Source organism: Anastrepha obliqua, chromosome 4 (genome assembly GCF_027943255.1).
Source record: "Anastrepha obliqua isolate idAnaObli1 chromosome 4, idAnaObli1_1.0, whole genome shotgun sequence".
In the NCBI taxonomy this organism is placed as follows: Eukaryota; Metazoa; Arthropoda; class Insecta; order Diptera; family Tephritidae; genus Anastrepha; species Anastrepha obliqua.
In genome coordinates, this window is record NC_072895.1 from 60,796,024 (window position 1) to 60,820,782 (window position 24,759).

Here is a 24,759-nt window from a genome sequence, read left to right on the forward strand (position 1 = left end):
AATATAATTTCAGTTATTTGTGGAAGTCATCAAGATATAGTCACTTTAACATATAGCTCCACAGGACTGATCCTTCAAATATAAGGTTCTCAGTGAACAAAATTTTCCAACACGTTTATCTCGAAAACTGAATCTAAACTGACACAACTGCAATGAATTTAGAAAGCCCGCTTTAAGATAGACGAACTATCAAAACTTTAACCCATCAAAACCTTTGCCAATCAATTTTTCGCTTAATGAATTAATGGAATTGGAAAATACAGCGAATCCACTATCAACAAAATAGCTTAATCAACAATGGCTAATACTCATGAAATATATGTTATGAAATATAAGAAAGGGCAAACAATTTCTATCTTTAAGCACTTCTTTGAAAAAGAAAAAGAAAATTATCAGTTGTTTAGCGATCCATAATTATCCAAGAAATAATTTTTTTTTGTGGTGTAAGTGCATTCGATTCACGCAAAATTTCTGAAATAGTACTGCCTAACATAGCAATCAAATAAAAAATTTCTAATCACATTCACGATTTCTTTATAACTTTCTGCAACAGTATAAGTTGCCACTGCGTCAGAGTAAAGTTATTAGATTATAATTTTTGAAATGTTACAAAACGCATTTCTACGTTTGTCTGGCAACGGCTGTTGTGATGTAACTTATTTTCTGTTAAAGTATTTTACGTGCATTGGTTTCAGTCGAGCATTTCAGCAAATATTATTGGTTTTTCTTTTTCAATAAATTTGGTTGTCTAATCGTGGTACAAACTTTCTTTGTTAGTCGAACTGTGTCAGTAGCACAAAAATATTTTTAGTTTTATCAGTGGGTGGGTAAGTTGAAATGACCACTAAAAAAGATTTAAAACCATTATATTTTATATCTCCCTAGACCGTAATATGGAAAAATTTAAACAATTAAACCTCGAGGGATGTAAGGCTATAATAGAGATGCTTAAAACCGGTGATTCCAAAAAAAGGAGCTAAGATATTTCAGTACTGCCGGAGAAAAAGTCACAAAGGCGTTCAAGAATATTAAGCGGATAGACGCTTCAATAACGACCAGGCAAACCACGAGTACCAGCGAAACGAGTTGTGGAAAGGATTAAGACAATTTCAAACTCAAATTCATTCATGTCAGCTCCTCTCAATTGCAAAACGAAGGTCATGAAGCAGCTTCAATTCAAACCATTCGCAGAAGATAGCATGAAGCTGGCAAACATGGGCGCATTGCAAGGGAAATTCCGTATGTTAGCAAAGTGAATATGAAACAAAGGATGGATTTTTACCAAACTCAAGTAAATTCTTAAATGCTCTGGCACAACATACTTTGGATGGATGGAGTCTATTGTCTCATTGTCTCATTGTAGGCTCTATAAATGGAGAATCGCTGCCTTATACGTAGACTAAACCAACACTTAAGGTTACTGAAAGCAATGGTTTGGGGTTGCATTCGCGCAAATAGTCCAGAGAAAATAGTAATATTGGAGGGAAAAGTAAACGCCGAAATTTCCATAAATATTATTTGAAACGTTGAAATATCTGAAGGCAATTATGAAACTTTGCATATCGTAACAAGCATCTTAAAGGGTTAACGAAGTGAAGAATTACATTAAAGAAACTTGAGAAAAAATTAAATTGTATGAAGATGATGAAGTTTATCAATACGATAATCGTTTATAGTAAATGTCTTCCATAAATGGAGATCATTGCGACTACTAATGTAAATGGCAACTTAATGATGCAACACTTTTCACGTGCCTTTTTGTTTAATGGATCATTTTACTGTGATGGCATACGAGATATTTTTAAATTTATCGTGTTATGATGTTTATGAGTTTAATTAATGAAAATACATAGCAATTCCATTACATACATTTTGGCTAGATGGAAACTTATTTATGTGATATACTGCATGTACATATAGTATGTATGTATGTCAATTGCTTAAATATGTATGTACTTAGCTTTTTAATACAAAATTTATTTCACATGGATGTATGTATATAAAATAGCACGCTACACACTAAGAGCGTATAAAATAGTTAAATATTTCGAGTAACGCTTATTTAGCACCCTGAGTGCCTCTAACTAACACTTCGCCACTCCACAACCGGCTTCCTTTACTTTTCAGCAATGCAATGAAAATAAAATAGTATTTCTCGGCGTGGCCACATTTTCAACGCTTTGTGCTGAAATTCAATCGGCAGAAAAAGTTAATTTCTTTTTTTTTTTAGCTCATTTGTTAATGTGTATGAGTGTGTACGTGTATTTGTTTTTAGAGTTGTTACGCTTGAAAAGTGCCAAATACTCGTATGCAAAGTGTAGCAATAAGCCAGAAAGAAAAAAAAAAATCGTCTACGATCAAATTACGATTTTATGCAACTGAGTAATTGGTTAAGGCAATAACAACAAAAATATTGTAATATGGAGACGAGTCGTTCGAATTGCCCGATAACCTCATTAGACGTTAAGCGCTTACGTTGAAGCCATTTGAAGGGATAGAGTGAGCTATTAAATGTGTACAATATTTACATAAGTATGCATATATGGAATTCATTACAAGTAATACGTGTATTAGGGATGTCCGTTCTGGGATCCCGGGATTCCGGGAGTTTTAAGTGCCAACAATATTCGAGATTTTGGAATGTTTAAGTCCCAAAATTACCGGGATTTTCGAGATTGGTAATTATTTACGAAGCATCTGAAATGTAGACAGAAAAACCATCTTTGACTCAAACTCTTTAGCGTATATGGACATATTTGGACCCTTTCGTTTTTGTTGTATTTATTTATTTATATTCTTACCTTTTCACTTTTTTGCAGCGATCTCATTTCGCCATATCTTGAGTTACTTAAAAAAACTCTTTACCCCAAAATTCCCTTCAAAAAAGGACTTGGGCAGTGGTACGGTAGATGATGAAAAAAGTCAGTATATTTACTTACTGATCTAAGCGGGATGATCAGGTGGAGGAGTTTCCTCAGAAAAGCTAAGCATCCGTGCATCTTTTCGCTTGCCTAATCCCTGTAGTGTCTTTCCGACAGAAGACATTACCATAAGAGAGTGCTTATTGCTCTTAAAGAAGATATCTCTAACTACGAAGGAAGTATATTCGTATATCGACTCGAGTAGTCAGGCAGCTCTGAAATCGTTAGAGGCAGTAAAACATTTGTCAAAACGGCAGTTAAATGCTACAAATTAATATGTGAATTATCGCAATATTTCGTAATAAACCAGGCACCCATATCGCCTGGCCATAGAAATATAGAAGGTAAATGAAAAGCAGATGAGCTTGCAAGATGAGCTACTTGCAAATTCTTAATAGATAGATATTATATCAATGCTGCTAATGCCCGTTGCTAAAAGCAGGTAAATTTGGGCAGAATGCAACCATGGTCGTACAAAATCACTACTGAATCTTGAGAGATAGGTTATGAGAAATTCGATAGGAGTGCTAACAGGGGATTATGTAATTGGATGCCGTGCAAATAGACTGAGGTACCACATGATGACTTTTGTCGAAGCTGCATTCCACGCTCGGATTCCCCTTTCTTAATTACATTGAATAGGTCTCACAAACAGGGTTGATGAAACTATAAAAATTCATTAAATTCACATGTTGTTCAGAGAACACTCAGGAGTGTGAAGGACGAGCTCCAGTGATGTCACAATGGGACTATTCAGGCCTAAGTGAGTCGACTTATCCTAACCTAACATGTACTCTCTAAAATATTATTGATGCATATAAATTTAACGATTGTCTTTTGCTTAATTAATAAAGAAATCATTTTTCCTTAAAATAAAATCATATATAATATTTAAAACCAAATTATTAATTATTTATTATATGGTAAGAGAGCTTTTTGGCCTCGGTAGTCTAGCGTAAGTGCACTAGCCAGCCACCTTAGAGGTTGTGGGTTCGATTCAACGTGAATCACGGTCCACGCACTTTCCCAAATTTACCTACTTTCCCTCTTTCTAATAATTTTACATTCCAAAAACTTCCTTTCCATCCTCACTCCCGTACAATAGTCAGCGCATTATTTGTATTGTGGCTGGTAAAATAAGCAAAAACAAAGAAAAACACACAGCTACACATTGCATCAGTGGCGCCAGCAAGAGGAAGCGGGAAATCGCGGTAATAGCGCAGATATACCGAAATTTAGCGAAGTCCTCAACCATCTGTGCGATACTTCTGGCAGAAAAATATGAAACAGAGATGGCGCTACAAGCAGTAAAGAAGGCGTTGTTCCTAAACAACGACAGGTGGGCGTTCCCACTATTTAGGACTGGTAGTGGCAGGCTAATCGAATACCCTGTCAGAAATCAAAATAGATTAAAGAAGCTAACGCAAGACTGAGTCTTGTCGAGGCCCTATGCTCCCGAGCGGAGTGGACAAGGAAGAGAGAGAGCTTTTCAATAAATATTGATGGTATTTTTTTCGAGTTACATTTACGCAAAATAATGATTATCTAGTCCCGGAATCCCGGAATTATAATAACGACATCTCAAAAATTCCGGTACCATAAAAATCAAAAGGATGGATTCCCTAACATACATACCTATATATTGTACATATGTATGTGTACGCAAATAATTATTGCTCTTTATTTGTATGTAGCATGCAACACAAAGTGCCGACAGTCAGGAATTTGTTTTGCACCATTTATTTACTTAGCTTGAAGTGATGTAACGAAGTGAAAAAATACTCGCGCTTGGGATTATTGAATGCCTTTTATCGATAGATATGCTACATATTAATACAATGTAAAATTATATACACACACCTGCACTTAATAATATTTTTCCAACATTTACAATTATTTAATTATTCCTTCGATTCGATTGACTGATTTGTGCTGTAATTCTCGTTAATCGTTGCATGTCTGCAGCGAAAAAATGTTAAAGGGGAGAAAATATGCAATAAATATTTTTAATGAAATTTTATTGCCAATAATTATAAAATCAGTATATTTCAATGATTGGTCTAGAATTGTAATGTTAAAAATGAAAAATAAGTTCAAAAATTAAATTTTTTTGAAGTAGCCTACGAAAAGGTACATACTTGAGCCGTTTGACTCTTAGTTTGTTATCAGTCAGTTTTCATTATTTTGGATATGGGTTTTGGCCCATATTTGGCTAAAGGAGAAAATATTAATTCTACACCGCTTTAAAACTCTGACTACTGACTTCTGAGCGTAGCTAGTCGTCTAATAGGTATACAAAAACACTTTTAGTTCAACTTAAGTATATTTCGTACCAGTCGATTAGATTATCCTTCATTTATTTATTTCAAAAATTCATAATTTGTCGGCGTTGGGTTATTCTGACTCAATAAACGAGGCGAAAACTAGCTGCGGTTGGATTACTTAAATTCAAATGAAGAATTTCTTGTTACTTAGTCAAGACTTTTATTTTTACCGGAAACAATTAAAAACTCATATCACATTCCAACCGAAAAAAAACGTATTTAACTGAAAAAATAGAAATCCACTTTAAATAGATAATATTGAACTTTTTTCCCAAAAAGTTGGGAAAATGAAAAGCATTCTCTTCAAATGGACATCAACAACTTTTGTCCTTGACTTTATTATTTTTAGAAAACTTGATAGCTGCTGAAGATGCAAATTCACAATTTTTTATGGTTTTATGCATTTGTTTAGAATGTCAAGTGTGGACAACAAAAGCGTGGTTGGAAATTGAGAATGAACTGCCTACGTTTGATATGACGCAAAAGAGAGACAACTAGCGAAGTTGTTAGGCCTTCTAGATTTCAAGTATTCGGCCCAAACTTATAAATTGTTGTACAGTCACTGTGGAAGAAGAAGAGTCTTCAGTCAACTGATTCCTCTAACTTCATCACACTCATTGCCTATAGACGTGGCTTTGCTTTATTGCTTATAACAAAATAAAATTTTTAATTTGCATTTTCATTATACTGAACCAAGTATTTTGAACTATTTGTAGGCTTGAGTTTAAGAAGAAAGGAAACTGAACAAATTTTGAAAGCGAATTTAATTAATTCGGGACTTATTCAAAGTTGAAAGTTGAAAGTTTTTTAAAGGCAAATGCTATCGGTTTTTTTGTTTTTGGAATTTTCATTTTTTTTTTTAAATTTTTTTGGTTAAAATACAATTTTTATGTAGGCTAGCGCTTTATTAGAGCAGGATTTTGCGCTAGCTTTCCACTGGTTCGCTGTAGGTATTTGAACATAACTCGAAAATGTATGGCAATCTCACTACTGAGCATGGGTTAAGCTATTAAAAAAAGATAAGTAAAAATACTTTCGAAATTAAAGAAAAAAAAAATGTATCGAAAATTTTAAACAAGAAAATATAATTATTTTTACCAAACAAAAACTTTTTTCCAAGCATATTTTGCTCTTAAATATTTAAAAAAAATTTCTAGACAAAAAAAAAAAAATTGTTGCTCAAAAACATGTAGATGACTAACTCGGCGGCCGCCGTAGCCAAATGGATTGGTGCGTGACTACCATTCAGAATTCAGAGAGAAGGTAGGTACGAATCTCCATTAAACACCAAAATGAAGAAAAAGTTTATCTAATAGCGGTCGCCCCTCGGTAGACAATGGCAAGCCTCCGAGTCTATTTCTGCCATGAAAAAGCTCTTTGTAAAAAAGCATCTGCCGTTCGGAGTCGGCTTAAAACTGTAGGTCCCTCCTTTTGTAAAACAGCATAAAGACGCACACCACAAATAGGAGGGGGAGCTCGGCCAAATACCCAAAAAGGGTGTACGCGCCAATTATACATATATATTTATGTATGTTTAACTTTAAAAAACTCTATACCAAAATTGTCTAGGTTTTTTTTTAAGTGAATCAGCTTGAAATTTACTTAAAACAACCGTAAGTTTGTATGACTTTTAATTTTTAAATACCTTTCATCTACTTTAACTGTCTCCTTTAATATTAGCCACTCATGACGTCACATGCTCTGAAGCCAGGTATGGTACACATTCGAGGTGTAAGAACATATGCAAATAACTCGTCATTTCCGGCTGAAAAAAGTACCTAAGTAACTCTTCCCACTTGAGCCTGAGCATATTCATACTTGTTGCTATGTATTCTGTTATGTGCTATGCGATGTTGATTTCTTCCTGCGCATTTCCGCATACAAGTAAACATGCACCTATATTTACTTATAAATACTTGTACGAAGTCACTAAATATAACACATGGCTATTTACACGTACAAAAAAAAAATAGAAATAGAAATATTAAATAATTATGCAAAAGCTTACCAAGAACTATAACACAGAAATACGAATTAGTATGAAAACGCAAATACATACATATATATGCAAGATTTGTTGCTTCGGAAATGGCAAGTTGGCTTGAAAATCTACAACCCACACGCAAAAGTAAGTCATACAACAAATTCATGCTAACATTTTCACACACATATGCATGCATGTAGATGTATAGTCTAACATGTTCTTGCATAATCATAGACATATTTGTATGCATATATTTATTTAGGCACATATATTTACACATATGTGCATATGTATGTATGTATGCGGTATTTGCTGTAATTTATATTCATGCTATGTTTACATATTAGGCGGACAAGTTCGCGCTGCCTGTGGAGTTATTTAGTACTAAGTATATGCACACCTAGTAAGAGGAAATAGAACAGTAACATATGTATGTGCGTGTGTATGAATGTACTAATTTGCATTATCAATGAAAACGTCTTGCTTCTGAATTCTGGATTTCAAAAATAGTCAACTAATAGCTGCTATTAACAAATATTTCATTGTCTACTTCAGCACGCAGATATTGAAGTAATTTGTTTTCCCACACAATGCGTGGCTAAGATTTGCTAAATGTAATGTAGAATATAACAAACCTAAGTTCATACGAGCATAATCTGAAATGTTGTATGTATGAGATGTAAGAGGTCAGAATACTAACATGATGTTATAGGGGTTTTAAACTTGCTGATGGTAGGACTGGCGCTGGAAGTGCACGAACTTTAAAGTACCAGTACCAATGGGCGGTTATCCCACAGCCTTTCAAGCGCAGTGGCAGATTTATATCTGTGGCGGTGAATGCTTTGGAAGAGGTGCTACTTCGAAGTGCGTTTGTAGTTTACCCAGACAGCCTATTGGTCGTTGCAGTCTCACGTAATAACTTAAATTACGAAAATCATTCAGGAATGCTTCGCTGGCCATAATAACGTGGGGGACAAGAGCAACCCGTCTTTCTGGGTTGAGTAGCAGGACATAGGGGACTTAAAACTAAATTCCGTGAACCATTTTATGGAATTTCCAAAGCCCATATAAAGGAAGTTTTCAACGAAGACACGAAATTGATACGACACTGGATTGAGGGTGGGTAGGGCTTAAATCAGCATAGATAGGACTTACGAACATTCAATCTGTTAACACTCTTTTAAGAAAATGTAGTGCATTCTTCTACAAAACCAACAAAATATTAAGCAAATTAAAAAACTAAATCAACAAATCTTCATTAAAATTTCAAATTTCTTAATTAGAGTTAAAAAAAAAATTCCAGTTTGCAGTTTTAGAGCAAGTTTCAAATGACTCTTAAGGTGCGCTGATTTTTGAAAAAAAAAAAAATTCTGACATAGTTGGGTGTTTTTTGCGCTATAAAAAACATTTCGAGCATTCGTTATTTGGGCAAAATGCATAAGTCCGCCAGCAACAAAAAAGAAATTGCTTCAAAATATATTTATTATAAAATATTTGATAACAATAATATTCAATAGTCTATATGAAATTATAGGAAAATTAACATTTTTTCATAAAAAAATATTAAAATTAAATAGAAAGCAAATAAACTGTCAATAAGTCCTAATACCATATTTATTTATTTATTTAAGAGTCTAAAACATAATCAGGTTTTTACAGACTACTTTGAACTAGTGTAAGCTTAAGTTAATACAAATAATTAATTAATTAATTAAAAAAAACAGTTTAGGAACTCATACAACTCATTCTTTGACATCGAAAACTCAAGCGGAATAGAGCTCGAGATCTCATTGAATTCTCTTAAAGTGCGGGCAAGAGGGGCATTACGTGCATAATTCGTGTTAAGTAATTTAAGGTGAAAGGGGTAAGTGATTCGGAGAGATCTAGTAGGAATATGAAAAGGAATATTGTTTAATAAGGATGAACAATCAATATCACCTTTAATTAAACTAAAAACAAAGGACAGGTATAGATCTTCTTTAACGCAGTATATGTAGAGGAAGTTTTTTCTGATAAAGGTCGCACCCTAGCATTAAATGACACACAGCCAGTGTGTGACTTTAGCAAAATCTGTATATTTTTTATAAACTACAATCTGGAACTTTTCAGCAAAAAGCTCTTTCAATTGAAGAATATCTTTTACATTTTTTCTGGATTTGGTTGGCACTAAAGCAGCTCATCAAGATTGATTGGGACTGCTTTCGGTGCCGTAAAAATATATAATTAAAATCCAAAAATAAAAAAATAAGCAATCAATCGTTCCAAGCGGGATTATTTTTCTGCCTGAATTCAAAACTCAGACTAATCGCAACTGACTGGCTGATGAACATAAATAAAAGGGGATTAAGTCCTCGATAAAATAATGCGACTGAAATCTTGTAACTCTATTAATTTCCACAAAAACATTTTTAAGTATTGTTAAAAGTAGGTACTACTATTTTGAATGCGGTTTCTTAAAACAGTTTTTATATTTAACCAAGTCAAATGAGTCAATAAACTATTCTTAACCTTAAAAACATATTTATCTCTTTGCGTTTTTTCAACTACCAAAGGTACATTTTCTAACTGGCCGATATTTTGTAATAACATTATTTATAATTATATTTCACGTAAAAAATTAATACATTTTCTAGTTCCGAGACTGCGGGAAGGGTGTAAAAATGCACCATTTTGTTCAAGTGCCTTCAATGCAATTGAAATGGTGAATAATTTACTCCACTTTAAACTTTCGCCAATACAACAGCCAACTAAACTTCAAATATATCGGCCCTCCGAATGAAGAGAATGCATATTTTTATCCATATAACAAAATAAGCTGTAATGTTAAAGGGAAGATTAGTTGAGAAAACAGTCCTCACCCCAAAAACGGACACATACGAGTGTATGAGTTTCCATAATCTCTTAACATTTTCGTTGACATTTATTCCAACTATGTCTATGTGAAGCTAAGTAAGAGATATTTTAATAGCGAGCACATTTTCTTGCAAGAAATGCATGAATATAAATATTTTAGATTATAAAAGAAAAGAGTGTTTCGAAAAATTCCGCACAATTTTCATCTGGTGGCCCACCAGAAGAATGCACTTACTTCCCAAGAAATAAATAAAATAATTTTTATTATATTTTGTTTTTACTAAAATTAGTTTTTAGCAAGCAATTAAGATAATTTGATATTTTTACTGCGAATTGGCATTTTGAGTCCAAATGTATTTTTTTTAAATTTCTAGTTTCTGGAGTAAAACATATTTTCCAAATACACTCACCTGCATTCCTGTTGATCGCAAGTGCTCGTTCACCCAATTGCGAAATGTGTTTGCTTGTATTTCAACCCATAGGTCTTCATTGCCGCGTATATTCATGCCCTTGGCGGCGGTTCCTTCGGGACTACGCGCCACCAGACCGGCGTGGGTGATTTTTTGCGTTTCGGTACTGCCGTCAGCATTGTGCTTCAGCAGGCCGGCATGCGTCACTTTGGCACCTTTAATATCTTTCACATCCATCCTGCACGAGGATGCAAACTGTTACACACTATGCACTGCTATCTTTTCAATTCGAACACTTTTCGGTTTTTATAATTGAAATTCTATTTTTATATTTTTCAAAGCCAATTCAATAGTAAATATGTAGTATGCAAATATCCGTTTAGCACAATTTGCGTTTTGTTTTCATAGTGAACTTCGCACAGTTACGAGTTGGACAAATAAAAACACTTTAATACACTCAGTCGCACAAACACACAAGCACTCACACGTACACCCTTACAAATGAGTGTACTGTTCGTTTTTCTTGCAAATAATAGAGGATTTAGTTGGAATTCACCTGCTGCGCATTCACAAATATTCGTTTTTTTTTACTTTTCAGTATCTGTAAGATACATTAATGTACTGCTACTGCTACTTTAGTAATTCGTTTTCGTCGGCGCTGAAATTTAAGATAAAATCAAAATTAACAATTTTAAAACACCTATTTCTAGCATTAATTTTGTTTTGACACTTATGCTTTTCTATTTTTTTTTTAGGACATCATATGTATGTATGTACATTTCTTTTGATTTTTGTTTTTCACACAAAATTTCTCACATTTTTGCTTCGATTTCTCGCGTGTGCGCGCTCAGCCACAGCTGCGCTCAGACTGAAACGCGTTTTTAGCCAAGTGCGCCAATTCAATTTGGCGACGGCTTGAAAAAAGCGAATAAATCTATTCAAAAATTCTCCGCTTGATTCGTCTCACAGTCGTCGGCACACAACGAAATAACCACCTTATACGCTCAGCCAGCTGAATTTGTCCATTGCTTGCCGCCAACCTACGAGTTTCAACCTTTTAAGACAGCCTACTCGTTTATTGTAAGTGCTTAAAGAGCAGCAACAATAACAACTCAGCTTTTTATAATGTTAGACTTGGCTTGAAAAACCTGCCTCAGAACGTCAACAAACCGCAAAAAACGATGACGTCATGCTTGCTTTTCGAAAATGAAAATGAACAATGTGGTCAAACACTTCGCACGCACACAAACCCAAAGCACAATTGAAGACTCGCTCTCCCACATCTCGCTCACTCACTCACCTGACCTAACTGGCGTAGTTGTTAAACAACAAAAAGTTGCTTAATTCCCGCTCTAACCGGTGATCGGTTGAATTTTGTCTCCGATACTCAATTCGTCGTGCGGGGTAGATTTTTTTGGTGAGACTTGATTAACTTGTTTTTGGCTTAAAACAAAAACAAAAACAAAAAAAAAAATAAGAACGGTTGTCTGGTTGCAAAGCTGCTGCTCAGTTGCGAATGTTATTGTTAAAGCCAAATGTTAAAAAAAGAGAATTTTTAGTTAACGACTTAAAGCGAAATCATAAATCAAAAGTCGCAACTGACGAAAAAGTCACTGAAAAATAAAATAGAGGAAATAAATGTAAAAATGGCTAGAAAAGAGCAAACAATAATAATAATCGGTGAAGTGGTTACATTACACGGCAGAAAATTTCATTTAGAAAAACGTTTGAAATTATTAAATTCCAACTAAGCAGTGGACAAGCAAGTGCGGTTATGAATTTCTCTACCCTGGTCATTTTCTGATGGCTGTTGTATCGAACTTAGGCCAGTTGGCCCATTATGGTAAGTTTGGGTGTGGAAAGTTGTGACTTGCTGATAAATCTCTTAGGTTTTGGTGACTGTTCCTCCCCACTTAGGCCAATTGGCCCATTGTGGTAAGCTTCGGTGTGGAAAATTAAGAATGTTCGTCGAGCTTAGGTCCGATGTACTTTGGAAGTTAATGTTTCCATAGTATAGTCAGAAGGCAGTGAACGAAATACTATTCAACTATCTTTAATTTTCTTGAAAGCGAAGCCAATGCTCCACTATAACCTCATTGGCACACATTTGAAATAAATGAAAAATAATAATAAAGTTAGCTTTACTAACTTTATCGATAAACTATTTTGAACTTTAAGTTGGGCTTTATCTTTTTTCTCCTGACTTTTCATTTCCACTGCCTGACCAAGGCAAATTTTCTAGTTCGGAAGTTGGCGTAAGCCCACTATTTTGTTTATCTAATATTTTAAATCCTGGTAGTGCCGCGTTGAAAACCCAGTATTTGTTTACTCAAGTACCTACATCGGCTTAGTTAATTTCGTTCTAATTTCTTTCGCTTAAAACTTAATTATAAGGTTTAAAGGCAATTCAAATAACTTTTACATACCCTTGTGCTCACAAAATCAAGGCATTTAATATTCTTTCTAGAATATTCGCAGCATTTTTTTTTGGGAAAATTTTGTACGTTAATTTTTTATAAAAATAATGTTTATTGTTATAATATATATATGTATATATAACTAGCGGACCCGACAGACTTCATTCCGTCAAATAGATTTTGAATGTGGCAGTTTATATTTCGACCTTAAGACGTTTTTACTCTGCTGACCCTCACACAGCGCCCTATCATCATGGTGAGGGTTTTGTTCAGGAGAATTAAAGAAAAGGGTTAGCTCGGGTGATCTAAGTATCTTCGCTTTCACGAACTTTGACAACCCTTTTGGAACCCACTAAAAACCCCGACTGGGTTCAAGAAATACACGCGTAGGCTTGGTATTGTCTGCCGAGGGGCGATTGCTATTAGAAAAAACTTTTTCTTTATTTTGGTCTTTCACCGAGATTCGAAACTACGTTCTCTCTGAATTCTGAATGGTGGTCACGCACCAACCCTTTCGGCTACGGCGGCCTTAACAAAAGCCTTGTGAGGCAAAATTTCAAACTTCCAAACAAATTTCAAAAAATGCTCTCCAAAATTTTCAACTTTTTAATTTCTGGGATAATTTCTTAAAAAATTTCTGGGAATACATTTCTATACCAATTTAATTTTAAAATAATATGGTGAAAAAAATTTCGTTCAAAAATCGGACTGACTGACTGACTTTTGAAATGGATAAAAGGGATCAATATTGTATGGAAATTAAAAAAAAATTAAGTGGGTTAAAATTTACAATTTTATTTTAAATTACAATTCGGTCTCCATTTACAATTCGGTCTCCATCTGGTATCGCTAGGGACCAAAAGGTCTATGCGTGGCTTATTGCCAACCAGGCTAACCTAACCTAAAATTTACAATTTATAAGAAAAGATTTTGATGAGAATGTTTTAAAATTTGTTAATTTTTTTTTAATTTCGTACAAAGCTTGGAGCTTTAATTTATAAGGTTTTGTTTTACACAATGAATTATGTTTTTATAAAAAATTGACTACTCATCAAGAAAATATACCGAACATTGTAACAAGAAAGTCATTTAAAACGCGAGCCTTAGTGTATATTGACTCGATAATTTAAAAAGTTTTTGAGAGTACAAAAATGCTTTTATCGGCCATATAAAGTGAATATGATGTGAAATGGTGGCCTCTGCAGCCGAATGGGTTGGTGCGTGATAGTGCCCGTGTGCCAATTTATAAAAAAAGTATAGCGGTCGCCTTTCGGCAGGCAAGGGTAAGTCTCTGAGTGTATTTCTGCCATGAAAAACTATCTACAGTTCGGAGATGGCATAAATCTTTGAGCCCTCTAATTGTGGAAGAACATGAGCATCCCAACAGGGATGTAAGTGCTAGTTATGTACATACATATATCTAAAAAATTTTTTAATTGACCTTGGATGGATGTGCCAGGACACAAAAAATATACAAAACTAATTCTTTCAAAATCGTAAAATGCTAGCATTTTCGGCGGAGTTTACACTTTTATTTTTACATATTTCAATTACGGCCCACTTCTTATGAGTAATAAATGATATCAAAATAAATTCCTATTGAATTTTTACTGAAGTCGAGATAATTATCCACCGGGATTAGTCCCGAAACTTAGATCTTAAACATGTGCAAATCCCGACATTTCGTTATCAACGTAATCATCGCTAATATTGGGTTCCTACTTTTTTATGCAGGCTCTGATTGAGTAATAGTTTCATGAGGAGTTTCATAAGTTTTTTACGGCAAATGAACTCCTCCATCGGGATCTCTCGGAAATTAATTTTCCATTAATTTTGCTTAGTTTGTGAATAGTGAAATTTTATCAAATAGTTTTAGTTTTTTTTTATTTTTAATACGCTTAAAACGGCCCCTTCAACCCGAACTAATTTTATTGCACAATCATGTTGTTCTCTACGCCATGACAAGTCAATCACTTGTGAATGAAAAGTTGCTAGTGTACTTTATATTTTCCGCTAACTACATAGACTCACTCAACGAGTTCAGTTTGAGTGAAATTAGAGATTCTAGAATTTGCTGCTTTAGTTAACACCTGCATGCTTGATTGAGTAGCTGCGCTCGTTGACACGTGCTTAGATACTTCTCGCAAACACACCAACATACATGCATACGTACATACACATGTATATACTCCTCCGTTTAAGTTTTTCGCATTTTTAATCTCACATCGCTGGAGTCGGAAGAGGCTATTGATTTGTAATGATGTCAGTGCTATGGCATTTTGTTGTTTATGAAATTCCTACGATTTTTGATTCACTGAAACTTTTCGCATGAATGACATAAAAGGTAAATATGTACAAACATATGAAGCTCGAAAGCGAGAAGGGAAGAAATTTGGAAATATGTACACCTTTCTTTCGTTTTCTTGTTAAATTGTTTAGGTGTGAATTACTGCGAAGTATTTAGATACTCGTAGAATGTGGGTGGAGTAACCATAGAAAAATTAAGATATTGTAAAATTGTGAATCTGTAAAATGTATCATATTGTGACCCGTAAGTTATTTTTAGACTGAAATTTCTGGAAATCGTATGAAATATGATATATGCGACGGCTGACTATTTCAATTGGAACAATATACAAATACAGCTTCTATGGCACTCAAATTTGCGGCTTAATTCAATTTAGATAAAGAAATGTATAAAAGGATATTCATTGGATAAGAAAGACTTGACGGAATCTGATTCCATCAAGAAAAAAAGGGGAAGTAAAGCAATAATAAAGGAAAAAAGGATACATTTTGTCCGCATTAAATTTTCATACTCGCGCTATTTTGGTAAAATTTGGTTAAGGTTGCTTGGTAACTTTTGGAATCAAATGTAGACAATGAGTTCTATATTTTTTATAAAAAAAAATTGTGGAGCGTTCATATATTAGCAACGGGGTATATATGAAATGACATCATTGGGCACGAAATATTAGTGATAAGGACAAGTATCGGGTGTTTTTTTAATAGCTTCAGAGCTTAAAATGATAATATGAAATAGAAATATTGTTGGAATGAATTTTTATATTAGAATCTGGTAGATAATTTTAATGTATTTATTTGTTGAATACAATATCCGGTATATATCCGCAGCGGCTACAAGTTTTTTTTTTTTTGTTTAATTGGCGCGATAGCTGCTTACGCGATTTTGGCCGAGTTTAACAAAGCGCGCCAGTGCTAACCGGCGCCAATTGGACACACCAAGTGAAGCCAAGTCCTTCTCCACCTGATCTTTCCAACGCAGAGGAGGCCTTCCTCTTCCCCTACTACCACCAGCCGGTACCGCATCGAGCCGGAGCCGGAGCGTTTGCATCCATTCGGACGACATGACCCAGCCATCGTAGCCGCTGGATCTTTATTCGCTGCGCTATGTCTATGTCATCGTAAAGCTCATGCAGCTCATCGTTCCATCGCCTGCGATATTCGCCGCTGCAACGTGCAAAGGCCCAAAAATCTTGCGCAGAATCTTTCTCTCAAACATTTTAAGCGTCGCTTCATCGGATGTTGTCATCGTCCACGCTTCTGCGCATACGTTAGGACGGGCATGATAAGAGTCTTGTAGAGTGTTAGTTTTGTTCGTCGAGAGATGACTTTACTGCTCAATTGCCTACTTAGTCCAAAGTAGCACTTGTTGGTAAGAGAGATTCTACGTTGGATTTCCAGGCTGACATTGTTATCGGTGTTAAAGCTGGTTCCTAAGAATACGAAGTCCTTTACAACCTCGAAATCATAACTGTCAACAGTGACGTGAGTGCCGATACGCGAGTGCGCCGACTGTTTGTTTGATGGCAGGAGGTACTTCGTTTTGCCCTCGTTCCCCACCAGACCCATTCGCTTTACCTCTATATCCAGCTTGGAGAAGACAGCACTAACAGCGCGGTTGTTAAGGCCGATGATGTCGATATCATCGGCATACGCCGACAACGGTACGGTTTTATAAAAAATTGCAAATTACGATGCTCTCCAATATCAGGTTAAAGAAGTCACACGACAGCGAGTCACCCTGTCTGAAACCTCGTTTGGGATCAAACGGCTCGCAGAGGTCCTTCCCAATTCTGATGGCGCTGCTGGTGTTGAGCAACGTCATCTTGCATAGCCCTATTAGTTTTGTGGGGATACCAAATTCAGACATCGCGGCATACAGGGCACACTTAAATTCCAATCGACAGGCATGCTTTCATCCGACCATATTTTGCATAGGAGCTGATGCATGCACCTTACCAGCTCCTCGCCGCCATGTTTGAATAGCTCAGCCGTCAGTCCGTCGGCGCCCGCGGGTTTGTTGTTCTTTAGACGCGTTATAGCTTTTCTCACCTCGTCATGATCGGGTAGCGGAACGACAATTCCGTCGTCAACGATTGGGCTATCGGGATCTTCACATTCTCTGTGAAATACGCAGCTATCACTGTTTAACAGGTTCGAGAAGTGTTCCGTCCATAATTTAAGAATGCCCTGGATGTCAGTCACCAGTTCGCCGTCTTTGTTCTTACAGGAAAACGCCCCGGTCTTAAAACCTTCTGTAAGCCGCCGAACTTTCTGGTAGAATTTTCGGGCGTTGTTCCTGTTGGCCAGCATCTCAAGCTCTTCGCACTCACGTATTTCGGCCTCTCGTTTCTTCTTTCGGATAATACGTCTCTCTTCCTTTCTTAGCTCTCTGTAGCGATCACACATGGCTCGCGTTGCGCCCGATCGCAGCGTGGCTCTATAGGCGGCATCCTTTCTTTCGGCGGCAGCATGACATTCCTCGTCGTACGAATTGTTTTTTCGGGCTCGCCGAAATCCGATTTCTTCTTCGGCGGCGGTACGTAGGGAACGAGAAATGTTGCTCCATTGCTCGCGCATGCCGGTTTGTTGGGCAGTGCTCTCCGAGAGCAGAAGTGAGAGTCGAGTGGCGAATCTTCTGGCTGTCTGTTGTGATTGCAGCTTTTCGATGTCGAACATTCTTTGCGTAGGTAGATGCACGTTGCTGCACAGAGGCGGGTGCGCAGCTTGGCTGCAACAAGGTAATGGTCCGAGTCGATGTTGGGTCCTCGGATCGTACGCACATCTAAAACACTGGAAGCGTGTCTTCCATCTATCACAACATGATCGATTTGGTTTCTCGTTTTCCGATCAGGAGACAGCCACGTTGCTTGATGAATCTTTTTATGCTGGAACCTGGTGCTGCAGACTACCATGTTTCGGGCGCCGGCGAAGTCGATTAGCCTCTGTCCGTTACCGGATGTTTCGTTATGCAGGCTGAATTTTCCGACTGTGGGACCAAAAATTCCCTCCTTGCCCACCCTGGCGTTGAAGTCACCATGCACGATTTTTATCTCGTGGCGGCGCAGCGCTCATAGGAACGTTCCAAGCGCTCATAGAAGGAATCTTTGGTTGCATCGTCCTTCTCTTCCGTCGAGGCGCGGGCGCAAATTATCGAGATGTTAAAAAAACTTTGATGCGGATTATTGCGAAGGCGCTCGTCCACCGGAGTGAACGACAGTAATTGGCGACGAAGTCTCTCTCCCACAACAAATCCGACACTGAATTTGCGCTGCTTTACATGGAATGTTTCACCTTATCACTTTAGCTCACTCATGAACGGGTGTTCGGAAGCTACCCAAAGCATACTTGTGCTAATCCCGGGAGTTGTGAGCTGCTTGAACCATAGGCAGAAGAATCGTCTTGGCCACTCCTAAGAGTATGGCCATCAGTAACTTTCCCCACTTGCGTGGACTTCTAAATATGGAACCATCCTCCAAGTACAAGTAACGTGGTCCATGCGATCAAGTTAATTTTTGACTACTTTTTCCAATAGATCTGAATAATAAATCTAAATAAGGTTAATCAGCAAAAATGCGACGCAAACGATGCTTATTTGGTTTAAATTCTTGTGCGAGCTGTATTTTATAGGTACGTAAATCAAAATCTTTACCTAAAATTTTCCACTCAGTCGTAGGACAAAGGCCAACAAGTTGAGAACGACGACAAATTAACATTTCGGCGTCTTCTTCAATACTTCCCTCTATGAACTTCGTTGAAAATTCTGTCGTAAAACGATTCATGATGACTTGCCAAAGCTTACTGAGCAGAAATGTCAACTCAGTTTGCCATTCTCAGCTGCCAAACCACAGTTATCGAAATCGATAATTCAGCTTAAAAACACCCGATATATGCAGCAGTTACTCTATTACCAAAGTATTTACATACAAATGATATTTTTATTTTAGTCTTAGCAAAGTCACTACGTTGATATGAATTCAGCCGCAAAAATAGTCAAAACATTTCTAAATTACTCTGTTCAAAAACCGCTTGAATTCCAAGGATTAAATAACTCAAAATCCATGCACAAAAATGCATTGAAAATATCAAAATTACCATTGGAAGTGAGAAAATCCGCTACGCGAACACTAACCATCAAAACTAAGCGCCAAAGCAGGTGCGAAGCAATCGAATGCCCACAAAAAAATATATCTGCACCCATATACATACATCAACTGTGGGGTTGGCAACGGCAGAATGACAGCGGAGATGTATGCAACACAACTCAATACAGTGGAAAAAATTTTTTTTTGTCAAATAGAAATATGGGAAATACGTCAGTGAGAAAAATACAAAAAAAAAATAAAAAGTAATCCGCCCGACAGCAAATTGCCAAAAAAGTGCACTACAACTTATTGCTTTGGTAGTGTTGTTGGTGTATGCGCACAACACAGGCAGTGGATTTTCTAAAAGCTCACCTTGTTGTTGTTGGCGCTCATGCTGTCGTCAACGTCATGACAGTTGCAATGCGCAGGAAATCGCTGCCGCCTTTTCCGTTTTGTGTCACTTTAACTGACACAAATACGTTTGGCAGCAACAAAAACGACTACGAAAACGACAACAACAGCGTGGAATAAAAATGCAGACATCGATTGTGTATTTTTAGAATTGTTGATGTTGAATGTGCATGACGAGAAAAAAGATTAAATCAAATAAAACTTGGCATTGCGTAAAATAATAGCAACAATAAAAATCACAACAGAGTTTTTTTGGTTGAATTCAAACTGGTAAAAATAAGAGAAGTGAAGACGGGGCGGTGCACACAAATTACGAAAAATGCCAAATGGCATATAAACAAATTTTTCGGTTCTCCGTGGGGCCTAACAACTTCAAAGAAAAAGTCGCCATCGTAGCGCTCATAACTTCAAAACGAACACACACATTTGCCTACAGTTATATTTACATAGCTACATATAGATATGAACATATTTATAAAAGTATGCATGTATATTAGGGCGGGTCAATTTGTACGGCACGACAAATTTCACATCGTTTCCAGCATATGCGGATTTTATATAAAATAATACGAAAAAAGTCCACAAGACCATTGCTTTGCGCCCCCAAAATTGTAAAAGAAAGTATCTCTTTTTAATGAGAACTTAAAATGAGGACTAATATTTACTGAAGTACTATGAATGTTGTTTTTTTAATACAAATTTGTACTTGAGATTTTTTCGTGGTACGATAAATTTATTTCTGGTATCTATTTCCTATCTAAAGAATAGCTACAATGGCGAGAAAAAGTGTTCTGTAACGTTTCATTTGCCCCTTACCTTTTGTTATTAACTACAATATTTTCTATTTTTTTAACTTTATTCAGCACAAGTTGAGGGATATTTGAGAAATTATTAATAAGTTTCAAATATTCTCCTTGTGTTTTTATTTTACATAAAAACGTTTACTTAAAAAGTTTCTATAATTATTTAAAAAAGAGCAAACTTATAATTTTTCTTTGTTTTTGTCGGGACAACTAGCAAGTGCAGCACTCAGACACAATTAAGTCCATTGTACTACACTTGGATTACCTTTTAATTTTCTTTAAATCTACACCCGATGTCCGAAGAAATCTGAGTGGATCTTTTGGTGCCAAGGAGCCAAGTTGGTTGCTTCTTAACACATCAGTGGAATGTGGAGAAGACGCACAGGAAGTGGTCCGCCGTCTCATCCTCCTCTTCACAAGCTGGGTAGAGTACACTGCCTAATATGCCCACCCTTTCCATGTGCTTCGCCCACAGAAAGTGGTCCGGCATCAGTCCAACCAGCTGTCTGCAGTCCCTTCTGCTTAATGGCAGGAGGATTTGTGACAGTCGATCGGACATGACAGGTAACATTACTTTAGTCCATCTGCAGCCTCTCTCAACCTGGCAAGATCGCTTGCGGTAACCCATTTGCTAACCGTAACTTTGATGGCTGCAGAAGGGAGTGGCAGAACGAGCTCTGGGCCAAAGAAGTTAGCCGGAGCCATGCTCGGTCCTGGAGCCATCCATGAAAATGCGAAAACAGTGTTTGCCAGGCTCATTTTCAGAGCTTGACCACAACTGAGCCTCTGGCAGCACCACAAATGTAAATTTTCGATTAACTTTAAAGCTTTCATTTCAATAAAATCTTGAGAATGGACATCATAATTACTTTTTTAACTAAATAATTTATTGAAAGTATTAAATACCAAAATATTTTAAAATTATCAAATTTATTTTATTTAATAAAACTTATAAAAATAAATTTAATCTTTTTTTTATACCAATTGGAGAAATGCTTTTGAGTTCAAGTGGAGACTACCAATTTTTCAATTTGATAACTAAGAAAATCTCCGTGGAAAAGGGGCTTTTGAAGTTAAGAATAATATAATCCGCTTGTTGAGACGTTGTTGAGATTTGATTATAACGTTAGAGATTTGAGAAGGCTATTTGATATAAAACACAAAGGTTGGTTGGTATCATATTAATTACGGATATCGCCTTTGGAAAGTTGAGTGCTAGTAAGTGACTTTAGAGCAATGCTGTTATGGAGTTTTTTTCTTATAATTTTCTGTAAAATACGAAGTTTCTAGGAACGATCTGGTAAAACGACTTTTTTTCTTAAAATTTTATGCAGAATCCGTATATGGTAGGAGCGATGTCGAAAGAAAGTTGTTCCACCCTTATAAAAATATGACTTACTTCGCTGCCACTATTATTTTGGCAATGCTCCGAGTCTTCTGCAAGCCTTCGATGCAATTTTTTGCATGTGTGTGTGTGTATGGGTATGTAATGCAATATTGTGGCAATGTTGGGGCTTTCAAATACAGCGCAAATTTCAGTATTTTTGTGGGTATGCAGGCGTAATTCATTTCGTTACTGACCATTTGTTGAATGTGTGTCTGTTTTTTGTTTTTTAAATTGAGCAAACATTGTACAGGTGAGCCATTAGTGAAGTATTTTCAGTAGATTTCACTTCAGAAATTTTTTGTATAAATTAATTTGAAAGTTCTGTATTACGCATTCCCCATTTCAATATATTTCTGAAACTAATTTTGTAATTCGTTGTATGAAATCTGTAAAGAAGGCTCTGCGTTTGGGCAGAACCGAACTTTATACACCCAGCGCATGTTTCTACGGAAATGGTGGTGAGCACATTCATATACCTGTAAGAACTTTATGGTTAACTGTAAGAGAATTGTAGCAGATATCCCGTTTATAGCTCATCATAATTTGTCATATTTTATGACCGGTCACAAATTCGTACTCCATATCATATTAATTTCCCGGTATAATAGTTTTATATTTCCAACAACTGATTCTTGATTTTGATTCTTTATTACAAAAATATAGCTGAAATAGACATACTTTGTTTTTTATAGAGACATCTTCCTTGAACAGACAGAGAGGCAGACATTCAATTCCTTATTTTTTATTTTTTCTCATTATTCCGACCATTGTGCCAAACGAGACTGGTTGGTTGTTTGATTGGTTTAAGTGGTAATTATCCAAGAATCCAATTAGCGCTTCCGCACCATTTTGTTGTCACATCCTCGCTACCAACAAGTTATACGGGCTATTCCTTCACGACTATATCCAGCCTGTGTCCTTATATGTTAATGTTGTTTACGTCTATACCAACCAACTCCTCGAGGTTTTCAAAAAGTGGTTTGCCAAGGGCTAACATCCTCGCCTTTGTTAGGGCAGGACATTCACAGGGGAAGTGGAAGATAGTGTCCTTTTACTCTCGATGATTGTAACTATGACAGTATAAATAGTAAGGAATACCCATTTTGGCTGCGTGCGAGACTGACTTCTGGGCAATTTCTTGAGCCCAGTTCTCTAGGTTCTTTTGTGTGTTGCCTTAAAACAGTTGAAATTTTAGCCTCGGAAACTTTGCTGTGATCTGTCTGTCGAAAGCAGATGTAGAAGATTCCGCCTGATGGAGTCTATAAAAGTTCAACAAAATTTTTTTTCAAAAATTCAAACTTTTTAATCACAATTAAAACAAAATACATGTACACAGTTTTATAGTCTACCATTTGATGGGTCCGGGATCGAAGTTCGTTGGAGAGGTGAAACATTAAATTATAGAAAAGCCAGGCAAAGAAGAACTTTCGAGCCTCTCATATTTGTCAATCTCGGAGAAGGCATAAACTGTATACCCTTTGTTTACAGGAAACATCAGGACTCACACTTTATATGAGAGGAGAAGCTCTGCAAAAAATCTGCCCATATATACATACATATATTGAGTATATTTAATTTTCTAGACACCGATGGAATACCCCTTCCAAAGTCTTTCGTCTAATTTAAATATGAATAAAAAAACTATAATCAGGAACTAAAATTTTTATTCAATGCTAGGTTTTTTTTGCACAATATTTCAATGCCAATTTTGTGTGCGGTAGAATTAGTTTGCTAAATAAAACACAAAAAAAAGAAAAAAAACTTATGAAAGGTAAAACAGACAATATGACTGTGCATTCAATTGCAAAGAGAAAAATCATAGTCACAGCTAATCGCATGACTGCATTCGAAAACAATTTCATGCACCCATTTGAGCATTTTATCTTATTTTATGTGTGTTTTATATGTGTATACATACATACTCGTATATGCATACATATAATTGTTATTTTTTGTTTTTTTTTTTTTTTTTTGAAATTAATGCACGAGTCATTTTCTCATTTTCAACCAGTTTTCCTTCACCACGCATAGATTTATAAACCTATATATTTATGCCAGTGTACATACATATTTTAATATATCATAGGTAAATTCATACAAATATATGTATGTGAGTACATATACACGAAACAAATGACTAATTGCACGCATTTTAAGTTCAATGCCAATGTCAGATTGGCTCGCAGCTTAGGTGATTTTAATAGAACCAAGTTGTGCATTCATAAATATTTATGTGTGTATATGTGTATATACATATGCGTGTGAGTCTGTGCTTTCAACCATGTTGACAGGCAGTCGTCTAGCGACAGACCGACTAATGAGATCACAAAAATTGTGAATTAACCTTTTCCCATGTTATATGAATTACAATTGGCAAGTGAGTGGTGGAGTTGCGGTGGCACTTTGACTGTCTCGTAAATAATTGAAAAAAATAAGTGAAATCAGTGCAGTGTGTAATGGAATCTATGTCGGGTTTGTTTTTTTGTTTTATTTTGGTATTAAAAATTAATACGATGGCATTTACATGAAGTTTCCAGGTAATACTAAATATAAAATTTCAAAAACAAACTAAAAATAATTAAATTAAATTAAAAATTAATTTAATTAAATTTAATTAACTAGTTTAATTTCCTTAAGTTTCTATTTATTTTTTACGTGGGTAGGCGGTTGTAGAATTTAAAAAAATATTGTTTTCTTAAATCAAATTCGAAATTGAAATTCTTGAGAGAATAAGTCTGGAAATTCTAAACGCGTGTGAAGCACCAAAATGAAGAAAACGATTTTTCTAATAGCTTTCACCCCTCGTCAGGCAATGACAAACCTCCGAGTGTATTTCTGCCATGAAAAAGCATTTGTGGAA

At 35.9% G+C, this 24,759-nt stretch overlaps 1 protein-coding gene across 6 annotated transcripts in view; it reads right to left on the reverse strand.

The window, feature by feature from the left end:
* Positions 1-24,759, reverse strand: part of LOC129245561 (filamin-C) — a 150,197-nt gene that overhangs the window by 95,828 nt on the left and 29,610 nt on the right. For 2 of the 6 annotated variants that reach the window (XM_054883783.1, XM_054883779.1), the window contains exons 1-2: positions 11,309-11,439; positions 10,493-11,150 (exon numbers count right to left, since the gene is read on the reverse strand). In XM_054883783.1, the coding sequence (XP_054739758.1) occupies positions 10,493-10,729 (237 nt within the window). In that variant the 5' untranslated portion in view covers positions 10,730-11,150; positions 11,309-11,439. Of the gene's footprint in view, positions 1-10,492; positions 11,151-11,269; positions 11,441-24,759 lie in introns of those variants that run through there. The other 4 variants (XM_054883781.1, XM_054883782.1, XM_054883780.1 and 1 more) reach the window with 3 other exon arrangements.